The following is a 21,168-nucleotide window of genomic DNA, read 5'->3' as shown; positions in this document are numbered from 1 at the left end:
TGTGAAACTAACACTATATGTACAATTTTAGAATACTTCAAACAATTTTCCTGGCTTCATGTAACAACTTAAAGCTAAGTTCTTAAAAATACTTTTTTAACTGATGACAAAGTATAACTTGCAGTATTTTAATTTTTTTTCTACGTTACCAGTCTTTCAAAAAATTTTCATGAAATTAAAATTTGATATGAATTTAAAAACTGTATGATAGTGTAAAACTTTTTATTAACGATGAATATTTTATTGTTATGTATGTGAGATGGATCACTTGTTGTATTTACAGTTAATGATGCTTAAAATATATTTTGTTGGTAATGCTTGTTTTCTTAAAAGATCGTTGTTGCAAATAACAGCTTACAGTAAAAACGTTATCCACAATCATTTAAATCTAAAGTTTAAAAAAAAACTATTATAAATGAAGAAGTACCTTATTAATTTATATGTTAAGATTTTGTTTCTCGCTTTACTAGGAATAAAGTTTTTATTTACCAAAAAAAGTTACAAAAAAATTGCTGGTACTTTAATGAAACAACTGAAAATATTTATCTTAGTTCAAATTTTATGCTACTAGTTTCTTCATCAGTCTTTAAAACTTAACGTTTTAAAAACGAAGCAAATAGATTATTCCTCAAAAAAGTTCTATACATAATTTTATTTGTGCATAAATACCTTCAAGATTTAAATTTATCTGTTAAACAGGTTTGCCTATTCAATTTGTTCCATTTATCACTACTACTAACTGTATTGGACAAGACGTTGAAAGGTATCAAAGTTGTGTAGGACTAAACAACCAAAATGATTTTATTTTGTACACCGGTACCTAGGACCAAGTATTTTGGGTTTTTTTTTGTCTTTCAATCAATTGGATATTCATTTTTACTGTGAAAATACTTTATCACATTAGTAATATCAATTAAACTTTTGAACGCTTAAATCAGAAGTCAACAGATTTTTATCTGTAACTTGCCTGATTTACACAGTCCTTGAGAAAAATTTAAAAAGTGTCTAAGTGGTGTGCAACTCGTTAACCGAAAGGTACACCCAATCCTAAGACCAATTATTTCGAGCATGTTTTTGTCATTCCATAAAAAGCAACTTCTTTTTGTGTTTACCAAATATCTTTTTTACTATGTATTATTACCATATTATGTTAATACATATTATATATTATTATTACTTATATTAATATTATTACTATGATTATAAATACATACTATTCTACAGAGATATTTATACTATTTTATGACCGCCTAAACCCAAAAACAGTTATAAGTAAAAGTTTGAAAGCATTCGACTATTAAATTCTAAAAGAGTTGCTAATAAACAAAATGCAATTTTTTAGTATTTATAGTGATTTCAACTTTAAAACTGAAACATTTTTAGGTCAAAACCTTTGTTGTTCAAAACAAATAAATTTAAAACTTGAACTAAAACAACTTAAACACTTAATTACTATTTTAAAATTAAAGTTTAAATGGTACGATGTAAGTTGCTAGTCGTTTAGTACAAATCCTAAACAAATCAAATAAAGTTTTACTACATGTCATCTAACATTGTAGTAGGTGTATTTTAGAAATTATAAATTTTAACGAGACTTTAGTGATTAGTTAAACTACTATAGTCGAAAAAGAATTTTCTTTTTATTCATACCGTTTAACTGATTGTTTATTAATAAAAATTTAAATATTTAGATTATAAAAAGCTATATATATTAGCTCGTAAGAAACTTTATAAGCATGTGATGCACGACTCAATAATCGAAAGGTTCCTTTGTACATCAGGTCCTCAGACCAAGCTTTTTGAGCGCTTTTTTTATCGCTCAAAAAACAATAATACACATTTTATTACTTTTATTTCTAAAACAAAGCTTTTTGTCTAAGAAAATTTGTGTTATTTGCTTTTAACATTTTTCTTTAAAACGCAAAGTAAACATAAGACTCCGATAATTCTTTGTTAAATTTATTTTTGAAAACTGATTTAGTTTGTTCTAAGTTAACTTTTTACTAAAGTGTTAAGTTAAATTTTATATTTCTGTAATAGTATATTTCTATATTTTAATTTAGCTCAGGGGTCGGCAGGCATTTGGTGGTCGCGGACAAAATTTAAAATATAAATTTGTTAGCCGGCTGCAGTTGTAGTTTAGTAACGTAGTATTATATACCCAGAAATATCTACTGTAAGTTTAAAGTCTCCGTAAATCGTACTTGAACCTGCTTTTTCCATCTTTATTTCAAATGCCAGAATACCTTTTTTAAGTTTCAGATTTTTTACATGCTTTCGGGCTTGTTTAACTTTTATTGGCCGTATTTCATTTATAATACAAACATGCTCGCGGGCTACACTTTAATCCTTTCTACCCTTTGTTTAGCCTAATAATGTTTGCTTTATTAAAAAAGTATTGGTTAGGTGTCTGTTTTACGATAACAGAAAAAAAAGTTAGATAACAAACTAATATTGTCTTATTTCTACACAAACAAATTGTTACTTCAACGTTTTCACTTTTGTAAGTTTTGAGTTGCTATACAAGACCTCGGTGGAATTAGTGGGAAAATGATAAAATGCTAAGACTAGTTCTTTTAAAATAAATGATAAGCATATAAATACTTGTTTATTTTTTAACTACCTTGGCATTTTTGAAACACTGCAACTTTAGTAATTAAGCTGCTGTATACCAGAATCGTCCGAACAACTTGGTTAGATAGCAGGTATTTTATCAAACAGTGGAGACTAAAACTGTGTTTTTCATACTTATTTAGGGCGAACTTTTTTACAGTTTAATCTTGAAATGTGCATCCCTCGGTGCTTAATTTTGAATAGCACATATAGTTTTAATGAATGTAAAACGTAAAAGTTGACGTAACTATTATTATAGATTATAAAATAAATTAAAGAGTGATTTTTTTTCTTGTTTTTGGCTTATTTACCGGTTAACTTTATGGATTTTAGTTTGTTTAAAATAAGATTTACCGTATCAACAACTTAATTTAGACTCTGTACTTGGATGTTCTTAGACAAAATGTTGTGGTTTTTAGGTCCCTTAGATATTTAAATAGACATTATCGCTTACTGGAGAGCAATAACAACAAATAATCTATCTAAAAAACAAACACTTAATCAATTAGTAAAGTAAGGTATGTAAAACTAGGGGTGGGCGATTTTTTATTAGAACTTTTGCCAAGGTGTGATTATGAAAGTGAGTTTGGGAAACCATATACTAAACTGAAACGTACTGACTGAAAAGTATACTTAAGTTATTTTGCAAACGACTTGTTTAAAACAAAAGGTTTTATGATCACCAATTAGTTTTCCGCTACAGTATGCAATAGAGCAAGCCTTGAATTTTGGCTTGTTCTTAAAATATCATCTAAATCAAGTGGTCCGATTATAAAAAATTACTTTATCTTATTAAGTTAAAAATGACTATAAAAAATTTCGTTTGTATAAGTTATTGTTAAACATGTTTTTAAATATAGTTTACTTTAATTTTAAATAAACTGGCCTAATATTGTTTTTCATATGTTTACTCAAAACTGATAGTAAAGGTAAACCAGTATTAAAAATGTATTTCAAAGTTATACGAAATTCGAATAATTATTTTTAATAATTTATACAATACTTTAATCTAAACTAAAAAGAAAATAATAAAACTTTTGATATAAAACTCTCAGAAAAATTTAGTTCAAACTAAAAAAGTACTATAAATTATCACAGACAAAAACAGTTTTCTTGGTATAAAAATAATGAACTTGGATCAAAACAAACTTTTGCATTTTGACATTAAATTGAGAAAATTTCTGTCAAAATGTTTCAAAGTATTAGTAAATAGGAGAATTTATTCCAAGTGAATAGTTCACACGTGTTTATCGTAAATATTACGTCACAATATGTAACATTTAGTTACGTTAATTAGTCATGGTTTGTTTGGTCTTTAAGCTAGAAATAATTCAAGTTTGTAAAAATAAAGTATTAATAAATTAAAACGCAATTCAAGTTATTTTTTGGAGTAATTACAAAAGAACACTTTAAGTTGATAACAAAAATTTGTACAATTAACTACCTTTAAATAATATGTACAGTAAATACTCAGTAAATTTTAGTTATATATTAAACTTGATATTTTACAAATAAATATTTTACAATATTATATAAAACATCGTCTGTAGGTTTGAACAAACTTTAAAAATGGTATTTTTAATTTGGATGAAACGATTTTCAACAATTAAAAAAAAATTAAAGTTTTTAAAAACTAAAATATTTCAAAATTAAATGATATTTTACAAAATTCACAATCTATTTACTTCAAAAACAAACAAACCATAAATTTCAAATCCACATAAAGAGAGTGGTTTTACTTTCAAACAATCGCTGTAATTAAATAAACAATGTAAAAGTTTAACGACTTGATCGTACTATTTCCTGTAAAACTGATGTTCTACAACCTTCACTGAAACATTAAGCAAAAAGGACTTTGAACCACAAATTTCTAATTATAGGAGTGCCGGTACAAGACTAATTTTTTAGGAAATTATGTTAAGGCAGGCAGTTTCTTAATAAACTAGGACTTTGGACTTGTATTCAAATTTGTTTATGAATGGTAAGAGGCATGTGGATTTATCATCTTTTTATATTGAGAAACAGTTTGATAATGGGTACAAAGATTTCTTGATTGGAGTGCTATTTTTGTAGGTCAATTACTCTTTATATGGAGAATTTCTTACCAAAAGGACAATGCAAAAATATTTCATATACAATATTCAAACGTTATAATTTGAAATAAAATATTTTTACATACTTTTTATATTCGGTTTTGAATGCTTTTTTTTTTTCTTTGAATAAGTTCCCTATTTGTATGACTTAACTAGATTTAGAGGCAAAAATTAAACTTAAAGTAGATTATGTACAATGTTTTTATTTAAAACACTGAAAATAATTATACATGGTTTGTGAATATAAGTTAAGAAACGCAACTTCTCCTTACCTTGTTAAATTCGGTGTAATTTAAAAAAGGAAAGGATAATTCATTTATCATTTTTGTATTATCAACAAATAAACAATCAATCAAAAATAGTTACAAATAAACAAACAATGAATTTTTTTTATACTTGTTCACAAATTTAAGGCACTAAAAGTTAAACATATATAGATAAACTATTTATTAGTTCAAACATGATCAAACTTAAATACTAAAGCTAAGGAATGCTTGTACTAAAAATAAATAAAAAGACCTTGTATTGTAAAGCACAAGTATATAAAAACTAAATAAAAGTCTTTATTTTTAGAAAATCTTGATTAATTATCAACAGTTACAAGCTTAAGAAAAAATAGTCAAAAAAGTGTACTTAATTTTTATAACATTTTTTTATAATTTTAAAACTTAAAATTTTGTTAACAAGATTTTAATCTTGTTACAAAATTCTGCATTATAAATAAAATTCAATAAAGCATATTAAAATGCACTTGTATAAAGCAGTGGTTATGTAAAAAAGCACTTGAAAAACAAAATTCTGATGTAAAAGTGCATAGAAACACTGAACAAATTTGCACTAATTCAAACAAATATTTATGCAGTTAATACAGTCGTAAAATGCTAATCAAAACGTACTAATACAACAAAGCGACTTAATTAATGAACGATTTTAAATGGCTGTTTACTATGCCAAAAGTTAAATGGGGTTTTTGTTAAAAGGACAAAAGCTGATTATGATGTAAAAGGTTAATGTTATACAGTTCTAAAATTTGATTACGACCTTAAAAGTGTTGAAGACAATAAATTCATATTTCGATGATATAACAAATAATAACATTCAAAACTAGACAATAAAGAAAACTGAGTCATATGAGGCTTTAGCTTATAATGTAAAATGAAAAGACAATATTTATACTAGAAATATTAAAATGAACCAATATAAAATTTGTACTATTTATCAGTTTTCTTTACAGCTATTTTTTAAAGATCTTTTTTTAGTCAAATGTAGAAATGTCACGAAAGTTCTAAAGAAATAAATAAGAAGAAACTGTATATTTTTGACATATTTTGAAAATATCCAAAGTTGAAATACTAAACAAAAGTTTAAGAACGATTTAAATGTTGTATTATCAAAATATTTTGGGTTTTCTATTTTGAATAACGCTTGAAGCTTTAAAGGTCAAAAAATTTAAAAAATAAACTAAAGATAAGCAACAGTATAAATAAATAAAACCTATTTTTACCAATATTTAAGGGATTTGGTTGGTAGAAATAAACTAAATTTTCAAACAAAAGTGTAAAAAAAAACTTATTACAATTATTTGAATAAACTTGTAAGTTGCATTTTGAGTTTTGGATCATTAAACTTACTTTGAAAACTATGAAATTATTTTGATTCATACAGTTTAAAAACAGAAAGTTCACGTAAATGTGCCAATCCTAGCTTTATGTCATGTGAACACGTATTCAAACAACTAAACTTATAAAAACTATTACTAATTAATAATCACGTCATGTAGACTTTAAAAAGTATATACACACAATCGAAAAAGCTAATTATTCTAACAATTGTAGCCATGAGTTTAAGCATAAACAATTCCGACGTAATCATAAACTAAACTTTATAACATAACCAGCCTAGTAAGTATGACTCACTACGTAATCTTGCATTAACACTATGACGTCATAGTTGCGCTGCTCGCGTAGTAGTCGAACACGTACAGCAGTATGGCGCAGGGTTGCCCGATTATGAGCGACACCCACACTAGCATGTTGCCGAGCATGGGCGAGTAGCTCTTTGCTATCTTCTCCGTCACATATGTCAGTGGTACCTGGTTGTAACGTAGTTAATTTGGTGAATGTCAAAATAATAGTTGTTTGCGAGTTTAAAATGTATACGAGTAGGTTAAAAAAATGTTCAAAAAAACTAAATATGCTACTCCAGGCTCTACCAAATAATCAGTTAGAAATATAATTTTTTGAACTGTAAAGTCTAAAACATAAAACACAGGAAAGTTAATTTAAGTACTTTTGTGGAAGTGATAAAAATTTTGTTAACATATTTCTTGATGAAAATAAAAAACAGATGTAAAGTACAATCAGGTTTAAGTAAATCAAATAACTAAATACAGTTTAATAACTACCTGCATAATCATACCAAGAAATGCCCAAAATTTTATTCTTTGCAAAGGAACTGTCACTAGGTACTGTAAAAATACTCTATATGTTTTTTATGTAAAACTTTTTTAAGAAAATTTTTATTATTAATTAATAATTCATGCAATATTGTTATGGTAAAAACATGTTTTCAATAATATTTGTCATAATTTAATGCATTCACCCATTAAGTTAGGGCTTGGCTAATTTTTTTGTGTTGCAAATGCTAATTATTTTGAGCACAATGGAGTTAAACAATAGCTTTAAATAAATTATTAATACTTAAATGTTAGTGTTATTTTAACCTTTGTCATCAAAGCTTCACCTTTATAAACAGTTCAGTAGCTAAAAGTAAAGTGTATTTCTACATAAAATAAATAGTTATTATTGGGTGTTTTTCAAGTTTATGTATTCTTACATTTGTTTGAGTCTTATTTTCAAACTATTGTATTTGTACAGGTTTTAAACAACAAGTACAAAAGAAGAAGCACTTTAAATAAACTATAGATATTAAATATATATTGTTTATATAAAAACATAAGCTTAGACTAACTAATTTCTATAAAGTACAAATTATTACTCTTTTTATACTAAAATAAATCATTTCTAAAATATTTATACTTATTTATCTCAATTGTATACACAAAAATCTTTTTAATAGCTATCTTACAGCTTCATAATAAAACTATGATGAAATTTGTAATATAAAAGTTTTAATTTATCTATGTGATTTATGCATAAAACTTTATTTTTAAATGACTCAGCTGACATTTGTGTCAACTAATATATTTTTGCCTAAAAAACAGTCTAATAATACAATTTATTTGTATTTTACCAAAATAACTTAAGTCAGAAATGACACTAAAGGCTAACACGCTACAAACCATAAAAGATACTCACACGTGAATTTAATACTTATTAGTAATAACACGATAATACAAACGGCAGAAAGTGATTAATGCTCTAGTTTCTTTGTCATGATACACACAAGTAATTCAACTAGGCTTATATTTAGCACAAAAACAGTAACTTGTTAAATAATCAACTAGCTAGATATTTTTACAAACAATTTTTTTTAACTACGAGGTCTAATTTTCGTACAAAACAAAAAAACTCCGAAATTAGGTTTTCTCAGCTTTATATTTACATTAGTGCAATAAAAAAACCCATAAACCCACCCATGACCTTAATATAATTTAGTAATAATATCATACTGAATTTCAAATTCCACACAAAAAATCATCGTTCTAGGATGTTACAAATAAACATTTATCTAAAAAGTTACTCATTGAAATATTTGATCTATTAAAAATTGTACAGTAATAAAAAAATCTAAACAACTCTGGCAGTTTTTCAAAACCTCTGTAATAAATAAAATTCATAGCAAATTTTTTTTTTAAATATTTTAAATTAAGAAAAATTGTATCAATAATATTACCTCGTGAAAGAAAGCAGAGAGCGCGAAAACGACCAATTGCGCGCTTATTTTGGACCATTTCCTCTTGACTAATGGTTTGTACACGTGCCTGACACACCATTTGTGCACTGGAATGTTCCAAGCCTTCCAAAAGTACTCGATCGTTTGACTGTTCCTGTTTGTGATAAATTTTTTTTAAGAAATATAATTGAGTCTGTGTAGCTCATTTCACAAATTTCAAATTTATTTTGACAACCTGAAACAAAATAAGGTGCCATAAATTAAACACTTAGGTATTAAAAATTATCTTTTTTTTTTAAGCTGAACCAGGTTTAACAGGTAATAAATATTAAAGCTTTAATAAAAACTTTTTTAACTAAAAACTTTGGTACAACTATTTTAATTACATCTGACCTTCTTCTAACTTTTTCAAACTATATTGTTTAACAATTGTGAATATTTAAAATTTTTAACCTTGAAATCAAGTTTGACGTGTGTTTATAAGAAACAACTGAATAAAACTATAAGCATATATCTTACCACCAGTCTCTGTAAAATTCTCTGTCTCCAAACTTCATAATTTCGGCAATCACATTGAGGAAGGAGTGGAAAAATAAGTAGAAGAATATTAACCACACTAAATGATTGGGTATCTGAAGTATTGATTATAATTTAAACTTAAGATTTGTACTGTTTAAAATTAATTTTAATTATACACTTAAAACTCTGATGTGCTAAGTTAATTAAACCTTGTGTAAAAATTATATCAACTTAAATTATAAACATAACTAACTTTTTTATTTACAGTAACATAAAGATTTTTACAATGTGTTGTTACAATTTGTTAATATAGAAATTGGTTTGTATAATTTGCAAATTAAAGTTATAAGGGAAATCTAGTTACTACCAAGTTGTTTTACTTCTTTTTTTTACAAAGCTTTTTACTTTTTCAAGTAACAAATATGAGTAACACTGCAAGTTAGGATAGAATTAGTGTACAACATTTTTATTGACTTTTACACAGTAGTAATAAAACATACACTATAACACAGGAAGTATGTGGCATGATTTAGCGGAAACTTAGTAGTCTGTAACATGCGTCATAAGTTAACATGTTTGTAATTAAAAAATCAACAAAAATTTTAACAAGCATTAGAAATATATACTAACAAGTATACAAAGTTATGTGAAGACCTTTTACTTAAAAATAAACTTACAGAGAGACGCAATAACCGTTCTACCACCCTTGAATAATTTTGTTCCTGTAAAAAGTATAAATTATATTATAAAAGTATATCAAAATCTAATTATTAGCCAAGACATAATCATTCAGTAGACTAAAAAACATTAGTTTTGTTTTCTCATACAAAATATTTAGAAACTTTTTTGAAATCAAATTTTTCATTTGCATGCAAAAGTTTTTGTAGGAATAATTATTTCAAATGAATCATATTATACACTAGTTTACATAAAGAAATTAAAATTTGGTTAAATTTTTACCACACTAAACAAAACACTGCAAAGAAAAACTTTTCAAATATCAAATTTCACATTAAAACTAACAAATTTAAAAAGAATATGGATACTACTATATATAATACTTTAAATAAATTAAGTTTCTCTTATTTTGTTTATCATTAAAATGCAAATAAAAAAAATACTTAAAAAGTTCTAAAAGTTATAGATAAGAAAGCAACTTATTATTTTATTGTTAAAATAATATATATTAAAATATTTAATATTCTGTTTAAAATATTAAAACCGGCTATATGGCAATTTTTATTTTATTTCAAACACTGGAAACATATTTACACTTTAGTTTTAAATAATAATTAAAAATATTAAAGACATTAAGAGTATTAAAAAAAATTACATAACTTATAAATAAAATCTGGAGTATGCAATTTTTCCTTTTAAAATTTGTTATCAAACAAAACATACCTGCATAGCTGGTATGGCTCTTTTTAGTACAGGAATGATCCACTGTTGAGTTAAAGCTAGTTCCACTTGTATCAAAAATACCTGTGTATAAACATGTGTTAATAAATAGTTTCAATACTTTACATAAAATAATAAAATATGTATTTCAATCTTATCAAGTATCGAGGTATAAGTTATTCATAGTCAATCAAATAAGTAATCATATAAAAAAGTCTATCAATAACTTTATTCAACTGAAAAAAACATACAGGTATAAAAACTCAAATATAACTTACATTCTTAAAGGATATTCAAAGATTAAAATTTCAGAAACTCTAATCAAATAAATTTGTTTTAATCTTAAACAAAAATAAAAAGTGTGTCATGTCATACATTTTGTTTCAAAAATAATTGAGAGGATATAATAACTGACTTTTTATAACATTTTCAGTTGCTAACATTTTTAATTTTATAGTTTTATTACTAACTGGGCAAACAAAAAATAAAACTATTGAAATTCTTTTTTAACTTAAACTTTGAAAGGCTTGATATAATAGCATAAGAACAAAACATTATGAATAAACTAAAACTAACCATTTCAAGAACTCTTCTTGTGAGGAAGGTTTTGTCAACACTTTTGTTTCTGGGAAAGTTGATCTCATAACACAGAGTGGGTGCAAATATGAAGTAGTACAAGTTCCTGTAACTCAAATTGTACGGGTAGGACATCTGTATATGAAAATTTTGATTAGAATTACTGAATAGTGTATAGTTTTTTAATAGTACGTATTTTTGTGTTGTATTTTGCTTTACTGTTTATAATATTCTAGTTTTATACTGTTTATAATTTTTAAGTAAAACAACTTATAAGGTAATATCAAAAGTTATTTCTCACCACTAATTTTGGTTCTTCTGTTTCCTCTTGGATTGCTTTCAATGCGCCGGCTGGCATTGATTCTAATAAATAGTATTATTTTTTTTTTATAGTAACAAAAAAAAAATTAATAAAAGTAAAACAAAATAGTATTAACACAAACACTAGAAATTAATACGTATAAAACTACAATAAGATTTTCATTATAATATGTAAAACTTAGTACCCTTAAAAAAAGCATAGAAGTGCATATGTTTCAAACTATTTTAAAAGTTAGGTACACTATTTTAATGATATATAAACAATTTAAATTTTCTGGCATTAAAATAAACTAGGAAAAATTATTTTGTAAAAAATAATATGTATTCTGAAGACATCAAAGTAATTAAACAAAACAAACTAGTTCGATTTATTTGTCTTCTTCTTTTAATGACTGTCTGGTAATCATGATGGTGCCAGTAATTAGTTTGGGAGTATGACCACAGTTTCAAAAATAATATCACGTATATTCCACAGGAACACAAAGAACCCACTGTAGAGTATATATAACTAACTTACTTAAATAATTTTTTTTTGATATTCATACTTAAAATTATTTTCTACTCTAAATTTGTTTGAAACTCTTAACGTTAAAAGAAATAATAGAACTTGATAAAGTAAGAGTGAGTACAACAATTCGATTGAATTTAGCCACTAAGTATCAAAGTATGTTTTCAATAACTTATCATTATTTCTCTTATTTAGGTTAGTACGTTTTAAAACTTTTGATCAAAACGTTTTCTTAAGAATAGCTTGAAATATGTTATCTAAATTTAAACCTCTTTTACCATAAGTAGTTACTGAAACACCTCAACTACTGGGTTGGATAAATTAACTACTACTACTATTTCTTTTTTTTGTATAGACTTACATGGGTTAGCTTCCAATTTAAGTATTTGAAAAGGAGGAACACAAATCATGACAATCAAGTTTATTGTTTGAAGAATTGCACCTACTTTTGCTGATATTGAGTTCTGCAAGTTAATAAATAGTTTACTTTGTGCTAGTTTGGTGGTTAACAACGACATTGATTTTTTACAAACTTGTATTGAGAGGATAGTCACAAAAACAAATTAATAAAAGTTTCTTTATCATTTTACCTTACCATAGTACAAAAACTATCAAAAATAGAGTAGATTAAACCTTGGCTACAAAGCGTTGTATGTGGAAACAAGTGATGATGAAGAAGTTTGACACTGAAAAAATGCATAACAGTAAATTTATATCTGTAGTTTACTTTTAAGTTGATTTGTTTAAGTTTTGTATAAACTTTTTTTCATTAACTCGCAATATCTACTACATACAAAATAAGAATTTAATTAATAAAAATATATATTATCTAAGACCTTTAAATTTTAATGAGAATAGTAATCACTAAACACAACATGAACTGACTATGCTTCTAAACTATATAAATATTAAAAAGTATATATCATTTATATTAAACTAACTAATACACAAAATAAGATTAGGCCAGCTGTGTGGATTTTCAATGACAGTTTCCACCCACTGAAGTGGATTTACTAATATTCCATAGCTGTAAAGTTTATCAATATTTTGTTACAACTGTTGAAGAAGACTAATTTGCAACAAGTTTCTGAGATGATCAAAATAGTTGAGCAAAATTAAGTATGGAAATTTTGTGTCATTGAACTAAAAATAAATTAAAAAAAACTATGTAAATTTTGTTTTTTTCAATAATTAAGTAGTTTTCTTTTAAACCAAAAGTTTTGTATACTTAAATACTTTTGTTTTGTAGTTTAAGAAAAACAGTTTTTTAATAGCTTATGTTTATCATTAACAACTACATAAATAAAATATATACAATGGAATTTTTCTAAATAACATTTGTTTATGTTATTATGTTACACTTTTTTGTTATTCATCATTATGCAATATGTATTCTTAATTTAAGAATGTTTAATAGAAATTAATTAAAAACTTTTTTTCTATATTTATTTAAACTTAAAAACTAATTTATTATAAATTATATTTTTAAATAAAGTTGCAAAACTTACTTTAGTAAATTTTCTAAGAATGTTCTTGCATTGGATATGATCTAAAAATAGCAATTATTCAGTACTATTTTTGTTGAGTAAAACTGAATTATTAAAAAAAAAAATTAATTTATTAGTTTACTTTTATTAAAACTTATTTTAAATCTTGCATAAAACAAATAAATATTATATATATTTATAGAAATAAAGTTATAGAAATAAAGAGCTTTTAGCAGGGCTGTAACTCCTAAAGTCAAAAGAACTATCCCAAGTAAAAATTATATCTTGAGTTATCCTGAGTTTTTTTCAAATTATAAAAAAATAGTTTTTTTAACCTTTTAAAAATATTAAAATTCAAGTTGTTCAATAAGATTGGTTGTAAAAAAACAAAATATCTAACTAAAACAACTAAAATATCATTTAAAATTTATTGTAACTTTTTTTCAATCTTAAAATTTACCTGAGTTTTTGTATACAAAAAATACTATCTTAATCAGCCTGAGTTTAAAGAAAAATATCTTGAGTTATCCTGAGTATGTGACAACTCTGTATTAGTCTTGTTAAAAAATTTAAGCTAATACTAAAATACTGTTTTTTATTTCTAATTATAAATTTTAAATATTCTTGGGCTTGTAATGAAGAATACTAAAACTGCAACTTCCGCCAGCAATAACTTTTATTTTCAAAATTTGGCCAATGACCACCAAAAGCCTGTCAAACCCTGAAGTAGAGTAAGAAAACAAAATTTGTTTACAATTTAAATAAAACTAACTAAAAGAACAAGACCAAGGTTGAGAAATCCTCTGTAGTCATCAAAACCACTGCTTGATGTGAAAAGTGAGGTTCTTGGCTTGTGACAACTGTTTTATTTTTTATCCTTAATATATTTCATAAGAAATGTACAGTCTCAAACTTTATTCAAACGTTTAACTAAGTGTACAAAAACTAAATATATATTTTATAAATTTATAAACTATATAAATAAATCTGAAAAAAAAAATATACATTTTATAAATTTATAAAAAAATATAAACAAACCCTAAAAATAGTCATTTGTAGACTAATGTGATTTTTACATGAAATAAAGCATTATTAGTCCTTTATATACAATAAACTATTAAAATTTAAAGCTTTTTAAGGCTTAAAAAGTAATATCAATTTTATAAATTAATAAACAATATAAGTAAATTTTAAAAAATATCATTTGTAGACTAATGTAACTTTTACATAAAGTAAAGCATTTTTAGTTCTTTATATACAACAAACTTGAACCTTGACGTTAAATTAATTATACTTATATCAAAACATTTATAAATAAATGTATTTTTTAAATACAAAACTAACTGCTGCTTCGAAACATAATTAGGTATTGATTTAAGGTTTTTTTCAGTTTCCTTGTTTGTATCATCTGATGAAGTGCTCTGTGACCTCACACTGTTGTATCTGCTTCTTGGAAACTTGCCCATTTGTTGTTTATTAATTGCACCTTTGAAAAGTTTTTGAAGTATGTAAAAATTTTATTTCTGTTTTAAATATAAAAAAATGTTCAAATATATCTTTTAAACACACTAAATTCTCAGTGAAAACTGGCAGAATAAAAAGTCATTAATAAAGTAATTTAAATTTATATAAAAATGTTTAAAAAGAGTCACATTTATTTGAGCACTTGTGAAGATTTCAATTCAAGCAATATCACTTCAAAAAAAAACAAGTTTTGAAATTATTACAAAACAAGAAATTTTTGGCTCATGTTTAGGGATATACAACAAACAATAAAAACTATTAGAAAACATAAACTACATTATTGATAAAGGTTTCAGATTAATCAGGAATCCTAGGTGAAAGGCTGAAATATGTTTACTTAAAAGAATACAAAAGCATAATATTTTAAAGAATAGTACTTCAGATTGAAACTATATGAAATTTTGGTGGTAAAATTTTGTATCATGTTTTTTGCAAACTCAGTAACTAGTTATGTCTGCATAACGTTTATTAAATATCTTCATGAACTTTTCATGCTATTATTTAAATTAAGTTGAAAACCAAATAAGTTGTTATGTCTGCATCCAACTTCCTATTGGATTAGAGCCTTGTTATGTTTGATTTTTTATTTTATGACTTTCAGTAAAAGTATAAACTATTATTTTAATAACAACTTGTCAAAGATATGTCACCATGGACATTTTTTAGTTAAAAACATAGCTTTTTGTTTTACAATAACTCAGTTTTATTTATTAATAGGCTAAGTGAAAGAACTTCAGTTTAACTTTTCTGGTTGACCTTAAAAGAAATTTTGTTGTTTTAGTGGGAAAAGTGAGTACACAAAGTATAAAAAATAAGTAGGAATAATTAAAAGTTCTCAATACTTTCATCAAATCTTAATATCTTTTATAATAGTTTGAGGTTTGGGTTTGTGTGGCCTGATGGTGCAGGGGTCCTACTAACAGCTTATAAAACTCTCTGAGTTGAAATTTGCAAGATTAAAATGCAAAGTTGACACAAGTACAAAAAAAAAAGTTTGCTAAATCTATTTCATAACTTTGTTTCAAGAGTTAAAAAAAATAAATAAAATATACAGACATTAGCAAAAACTACCAACAAGCTTTAGTTCATCATTGATGTAAAAATTAAGCTTTTCAATCAAACAATACTAACCAGTTTACAACCTAGTTTTTTTTTGTATATTTAGTGTATGAAGGTGATAATGAAACTATTTTCATTTTAATTACAATTTTCTACTTAAACTTTGAACAAGCTATTTTTTCTTCAGCGATGGTTATTTCCCTACTACAACTTTAAATAAAGCCGACAAGTAAGTTTTTCGTATACATACACTGCACTGAGTTACATAAGATAAATTCCTTATTTTCATGAAATTTATTTTTTATAAAACATTACGACAGATAAATGAAAAAAAAATCTATAAGTTATTTAAACGCGTTATTAGTTTCAAATAACAGTCAGATTAAAGTTTTTGTGTTTATATTATGTTAAGAGTTTTTATGAATTTAAATGAATTTAAGACTATTGAGTCAAACGAGACAAAATATGTTACTTTAAAAACAAAAAACATACCATCCTTGAAAATACTTGTGTAGAAAAAGTAATAAAAAACTATAAATTGGAAAAATCAATATGTGTTACAAATAACTCGGAGAGTTTAATAAATTACTAATACAAAATACATTTTTAAACTAAGAATATAAATCTTTGAATTTTTAACAAAATACTAATACTTCTTAAGTTAACATTACATTAGAAAACAACCTTTTATATAATTAGTTTTGTATTTTAAAATGCTTTTTATTTCATAAAAGTACTACTATTTACCATAAAAACTTTTGCTATAAAATGTTGTTGGAAATTAAAAAAGATTAAAATGGTTTCATTCATTATATATAAGGCGCATGTTTTAGGCTAATTTAAAATTTTAGACTATTTTGAGTTTTTTTAATCTATACATACATGTTGTTACCAGTTTTGCAATAGATTTAAGTATACCACCTTTTGGTTATTTCTACATAAACATAGAGTATAAATGATTCGTTTTTCTAAATTAAAGTATACAATGCTAGTAAAAATAACTGAAGAAAACAAAAGTAGAAATACGGAATATTTGCAGCTTAACATTTTACAGTGGCCACGCATGATGACGTCATATTGGAGCGGAGCAGCATACAAATGTTAATTTAATTTATCTCTCATACATTGAATATATTGTTTATTGAACGATATAAAAGCGATCAAAATGAGTGGTCCTAGGACTTGGTTAACGAAGAAACTTTTCGGTTAAAGAATCATACTCTACGGATACAGTTTAAAGTCATGTCGAAGACAGACTTAATAGATTCGTTTAGTTTTTTTCTTTGCTGCTTCAAAATAACTAATTACTTATTTACTTAATATAAGATGCAAAAAATGAAATAGAAGAGGTTTCTAATCACCCCTTATTACGTCAATACTCTTTGTTTTACTGCAATTTAATTTATTTTTGTTCGATTGTATAACGCTTATATTAAGTTATTTTCTTCATAAACGTTTATAACATTTTTTTGAAACTTAGTATATAGCATATCCTAAGTATATTTTAATAAAAATTGAGTAAGCCTTGACAAAATTTTCAAAGTAAATAAAACTTGAAAATATTTAAATGTAAAGTGAATTAAGTAACTTGGTTTTATATATTTTATCAAAATATTTTTAATTTAAAACATTTTAGAAGCATTTAATACTGAAATGTTTTATAACTATGAAAATTTCTGATAAAGTAACAACTGTTCAGGTCTTGGAGTATTATAAAAAGAGACTTAAACTGTTGAAAAAATGACTGACAACAAATTAACTATTTTGATAAATTTTGGCAAAACCGTACCTACAAAGACGTCAAAATCCACTTCTGTATGTTTTTTGAAAAAAAGCCAATCACAATAACGATCGATACTGGTTAGCGGAATTTGTGCAGCAATTCGTTCATTTTATGCAGGGTCTATGCGATGAAAAAGTTATTTTGTCTTCGTTCTTTTAAATTTTCTGCTCGACGATTTTGCCACAGTTCTTACAAGGAATGTGTAGGAGCTTGTTCGCACTCTCTTCTTTTAGCCACTGTATGGTGTGTAATTATCGTTACGAGACCAACGAATCAAAAAAAAAACAGTGCTTTTTCTTGATTTAGACTATGGAGATTAAAATGATGATTAAAACGGTCAAGAGTACACATTTATTAATTTCAACGAAAAACACAAAGCAGTTAAGATTTACAATCCGAACTGCAACCGAAAAGCATTAAGTCTCTGATCTGAATTTGAACTGTGAGTTTCAAAACATATGTCAAAGGCGAAATGTAAGTTGACAGGTTGTTGTGGCAGAAGGTGTCAATAAGTTTTTTGAGTTCTGAAGTCGTTTACCACTTACGGAAAGTATTGCCCTTTGATCTTAAAAAAGATTATTCAACAGCCACAGACGTATTCAAATGTTTGTAAAAGTCAGGTCGATTTTCATGGTAAATTTGTTCTAGCAGTCGGATTTGCTGAAAAATTTTATTTTTTTTGTAAGCCCTTCTAACACGAAACTAAGGTACCATTTACTGTTAGAAATTCATAAAAGTTTTACAAAGAAAATGAAAGGAGAAGCGGGAATAGAAGTTTATCAAAAGTTTAAGCTGCAACCTAGTATTTACGTTTGTTTCTGTAGCGCTTAAACATAGAACAAATAATACAATTAAAGATATTACAGTTTACAATATTTTGTTTTTAAAAATTGGTTCGAGTTAAAAGTGTAAAATGTAAGGAGTAGTAAGTAAATATAAAACTTGTTTTCAATGCATTAACCATTTGGAGCTGCTTAATTGAAAACATTTAACCCTTGATAGTAACTAGTGAAATTTTTATTTATTATATAAACTTTAATAAAAGTTAATGTTATCTCATTGTTTGTAAACAAAATCTATATTTTGATAGTCTAAATACTTCTAAAACTTCTTTTTCTAAAAACTTCTGTAAATGTTAGTTTTAAATTGTCAGTTCAGAAACTATAAAGAAGTCTTTTATACTTACGGCTAACAACTTTAAGATATAAATAACAAATAAATAAAACAGAAATGAAACGCTGCAGTATAAAACTAAATACTTAATTTTTTTAAATTGATACTTTATAACTAGAGTACTTCAAAGTATAATAAGCACTCTTTTTATTATCTTAATAAGTCTTTAGTGTTGTAATTTCTTTAAGTGACAAAAATAAGTTTATTAATATTTAAAATAATATGTAATGGACAATAAATTTTCATTGTTTTCAAGATTATTATCATTAACGGCATTAGAAATATGGTAAAATGTACAACAAATGTATTAAACATTTTTTTATGCTTTAGTAGATAAAAAATAATATTCATATTATGATAAACATTTTAAATATTTTAAAATAATAAAAATGTCTGTTTTGTTGCTACTAAATTATATTTATCTTTATTTGTAAACTTTTAATCTGATTATTTATTAATTAAAACATTACACTATTTCAAACTCGTTTTGTAAATTTTATAGTCATTTACCAGCTCTTTTAACAGCATTACTAACGTTCTAAACCTTTTTTTTTAATAAGCTTTATCGAGATGACTGAAATAATAGAAATCAAAGATAATAACTACTTTAAATTTTGCTATATTTTTTTTATTGCTTTATGTTTTTATAGCCATATTCTACTTGTAATTTATATTTTATTTAATAAGCTCGTATAATCACTGTTATGTATAAATTAGTTGAATAACACAATTCATATACTTAATACAAAATGAATTTACTTAATTTTTGTTAAATAGTAAGTCCTCTACTGCCGTTAATGTACTTAAATTGATAAGTTTTCGTTTACGTTCGAACCTTTTAAATTTTTTTATTAATATTTTAACAGATAAGACACAACTTTATCTTTTTAAGATGTCTAATTTTAGCTTGTCTCACTAACTTCAGGCTTTATGTCTGATTATTTTCTCTTTTTTATTCTATTTGATATTGTCACTAATAAGCGTGTTATCTGTCTATGCAATGTATTAATACGCTATACTATATAGAAGTTAAGTAGTTTTCAACGTTACTGATAAATAACGTTCTTACTATGAAACAATAACCTCCGGACATGATAGTTGTTTGAAGTTTGAAGAATATTGCTTTTTTTAACTTACAACTGACTGACGAATTTATTGAAAACGAAAATTGTACAAGATGTTTAGAGGTATCCAAGTGGTTTGCGACTCGATAACCGAAAGGGTTCTTCGTGCACAAGGTCGTTGGACCTTTTAATTTGAGCTTTTTTTGTCGTTCAATTATCTATAATATACCGATAGCTTTGGTATGATGACCGAAGTGTCTACTGTCGACTACAATTCTAAGGTTTTTAAAATATTATGCAAATGAAGTAAAATTATAATACAGCAGAATATAAAGAACATCTATAGCCTTATCCCTAACCCATCTTACCCAAAAAGTTTAATCTTAACCCAATTTACCGAAATTTATAAAAAAGTTAATCGAACAAAAGTTTTGTTAGCTTAAAATGGATTTAAGTAAGACATTAACCAATCAGAAGCGATCTTAGAACTGCAGCCGACGCATGACCGAAGGGATAATATTAATATTTATTTTCAATTAATATTTTTAAATTATTTTTTTTTCAAGTTTTCTCTTTGTTTAAGGTTATAATTAAGTTCAACAATAAATTTTATCATTTAAGTTTCTTTTTTTTATCTACAGTCATAGCTAGCTGTTGTGGAGATATCGACATAGTTAAAAATGTTCAGCATAAAAGCTCTTGACAAAATCTAAAGCCTAGGTTAAAAAAAGCCATTTTGTTAAAATTTTGCATTCTCTTTTCTAACACATGAAAATTTGGAAATTGTAATTTTTTTTTATAATTTTTATTTTTGCTTATTTTATATTGATGTAATAGTTATAAATTGGGTTGTATAAACCTTGTCCAGTTTCAAAAAAAGTTTTATTGTTTAGTATCACAACTTAAAGTACATATGTAATTAAATTATGTCTTTAATGAAATTTCTGATAGTGAGATTCTGAATTATATTAAAACTTTAAATCCAAACAAAAGTGTGCGTTCTGATGTCCCTAATATTCGTTTTGTGAAGCTCAGTGCAAAAATAATTTCTCCTTATCTTTCTAAATTGTATAATAAATGTGTTGAGTATGGTGTGTTTCCTGAGTCGCTTAATTTGCCGTGGTAATCCCTATTTATAAATCTGGTAAAAAAAATAACATTAATAACTACAGACCTATTTCTCTTTTATCCCCAT

The 21,168-nt window shown here is 25.2% G+C and overlaps 1 protein-coding gene across 1 annotated transcript; it reads right to left on the bottom strand.

The window, feature by feature from the left end:
• Positions 1-6,111: 6,111 nt before the first annotated feature.
• LOC145832731 (diacylglycerol O-acyltransferase 1-like) lies at positions 6,112-14,843 on the bottom strand. Its single transcript, XM_082940053.1, has 15 exons — positions 14,715-14,843; positions 14,143-14,230; positions 13,392-13,432; positions 12,825-12,910; positions 12,517-12,569; positions 12,245-12,347; positions 11,735-11,866; positions 11,356-11,417; positions 11,055-11,189; positions 10,482-10,562; positions 9,758-9,802; positions 9,081-9,193; positions 8,562-8,715; positions 7,111-7,173; positions 6,112-6,798 (listed from the first exon to the last, which is right to left on the bottom strand). The coding sequence occupies exons 1-15, from the start codon at positions 14,834-14,836 to the stop codon at positions 6,643-6,645; spliced, it is 1,434 nt and encodes a 477-aa protein (XP_082796179.1). The 5' UTR covers positions 14,837-14,843; the 3' UTR covers positions 6,112-6,642.
• Between the last annotated feature and the right edge of the window lie 6,325 nt (positions 14,844-21,168).

Source organism: Thalia democratica, chromosome 3 (genome assembly GCF_965202585.1).
Source record: "Thalia democratica chromosome 3, ktThaDemo2.hap1.1, whole genome shotgun sequence".
NCBI classification, from domain to species: domain Eukaryota; kingdom Metazoa; phylum Chordata; class Thaliacea; order Salpida; family Salpidae; genus Thalia; species Thalia democratica.
Note: the sequence above shows the minus strand (reverse complement) of the source record. Positions and strands in the feature narration are given on the sequence as shown.

Coding starts and splice junctions, on each gene's coding strand:
- LOC145832731 (XM_082940053.1), bottom strand. CDS start 14,836: ATGGGCAAGTTTCCAAGAAGCAGATACAACAGTGTGAGGTCACAGAGC. Junction 12,570..12,824: donor TAATCTTATTTTGTGTATTA/GTTAGTTTAATA, acceptor GCATTTTTTCAG/TGTCAAACTTCTTCATCATC. Junction 10,563..11,054: donor CAAGAAGAGTTCTTGAAATG/GTTAGTTTTAGT, acceptor GTTTATACACAG/GTATTTTTGATACAAGTGGA.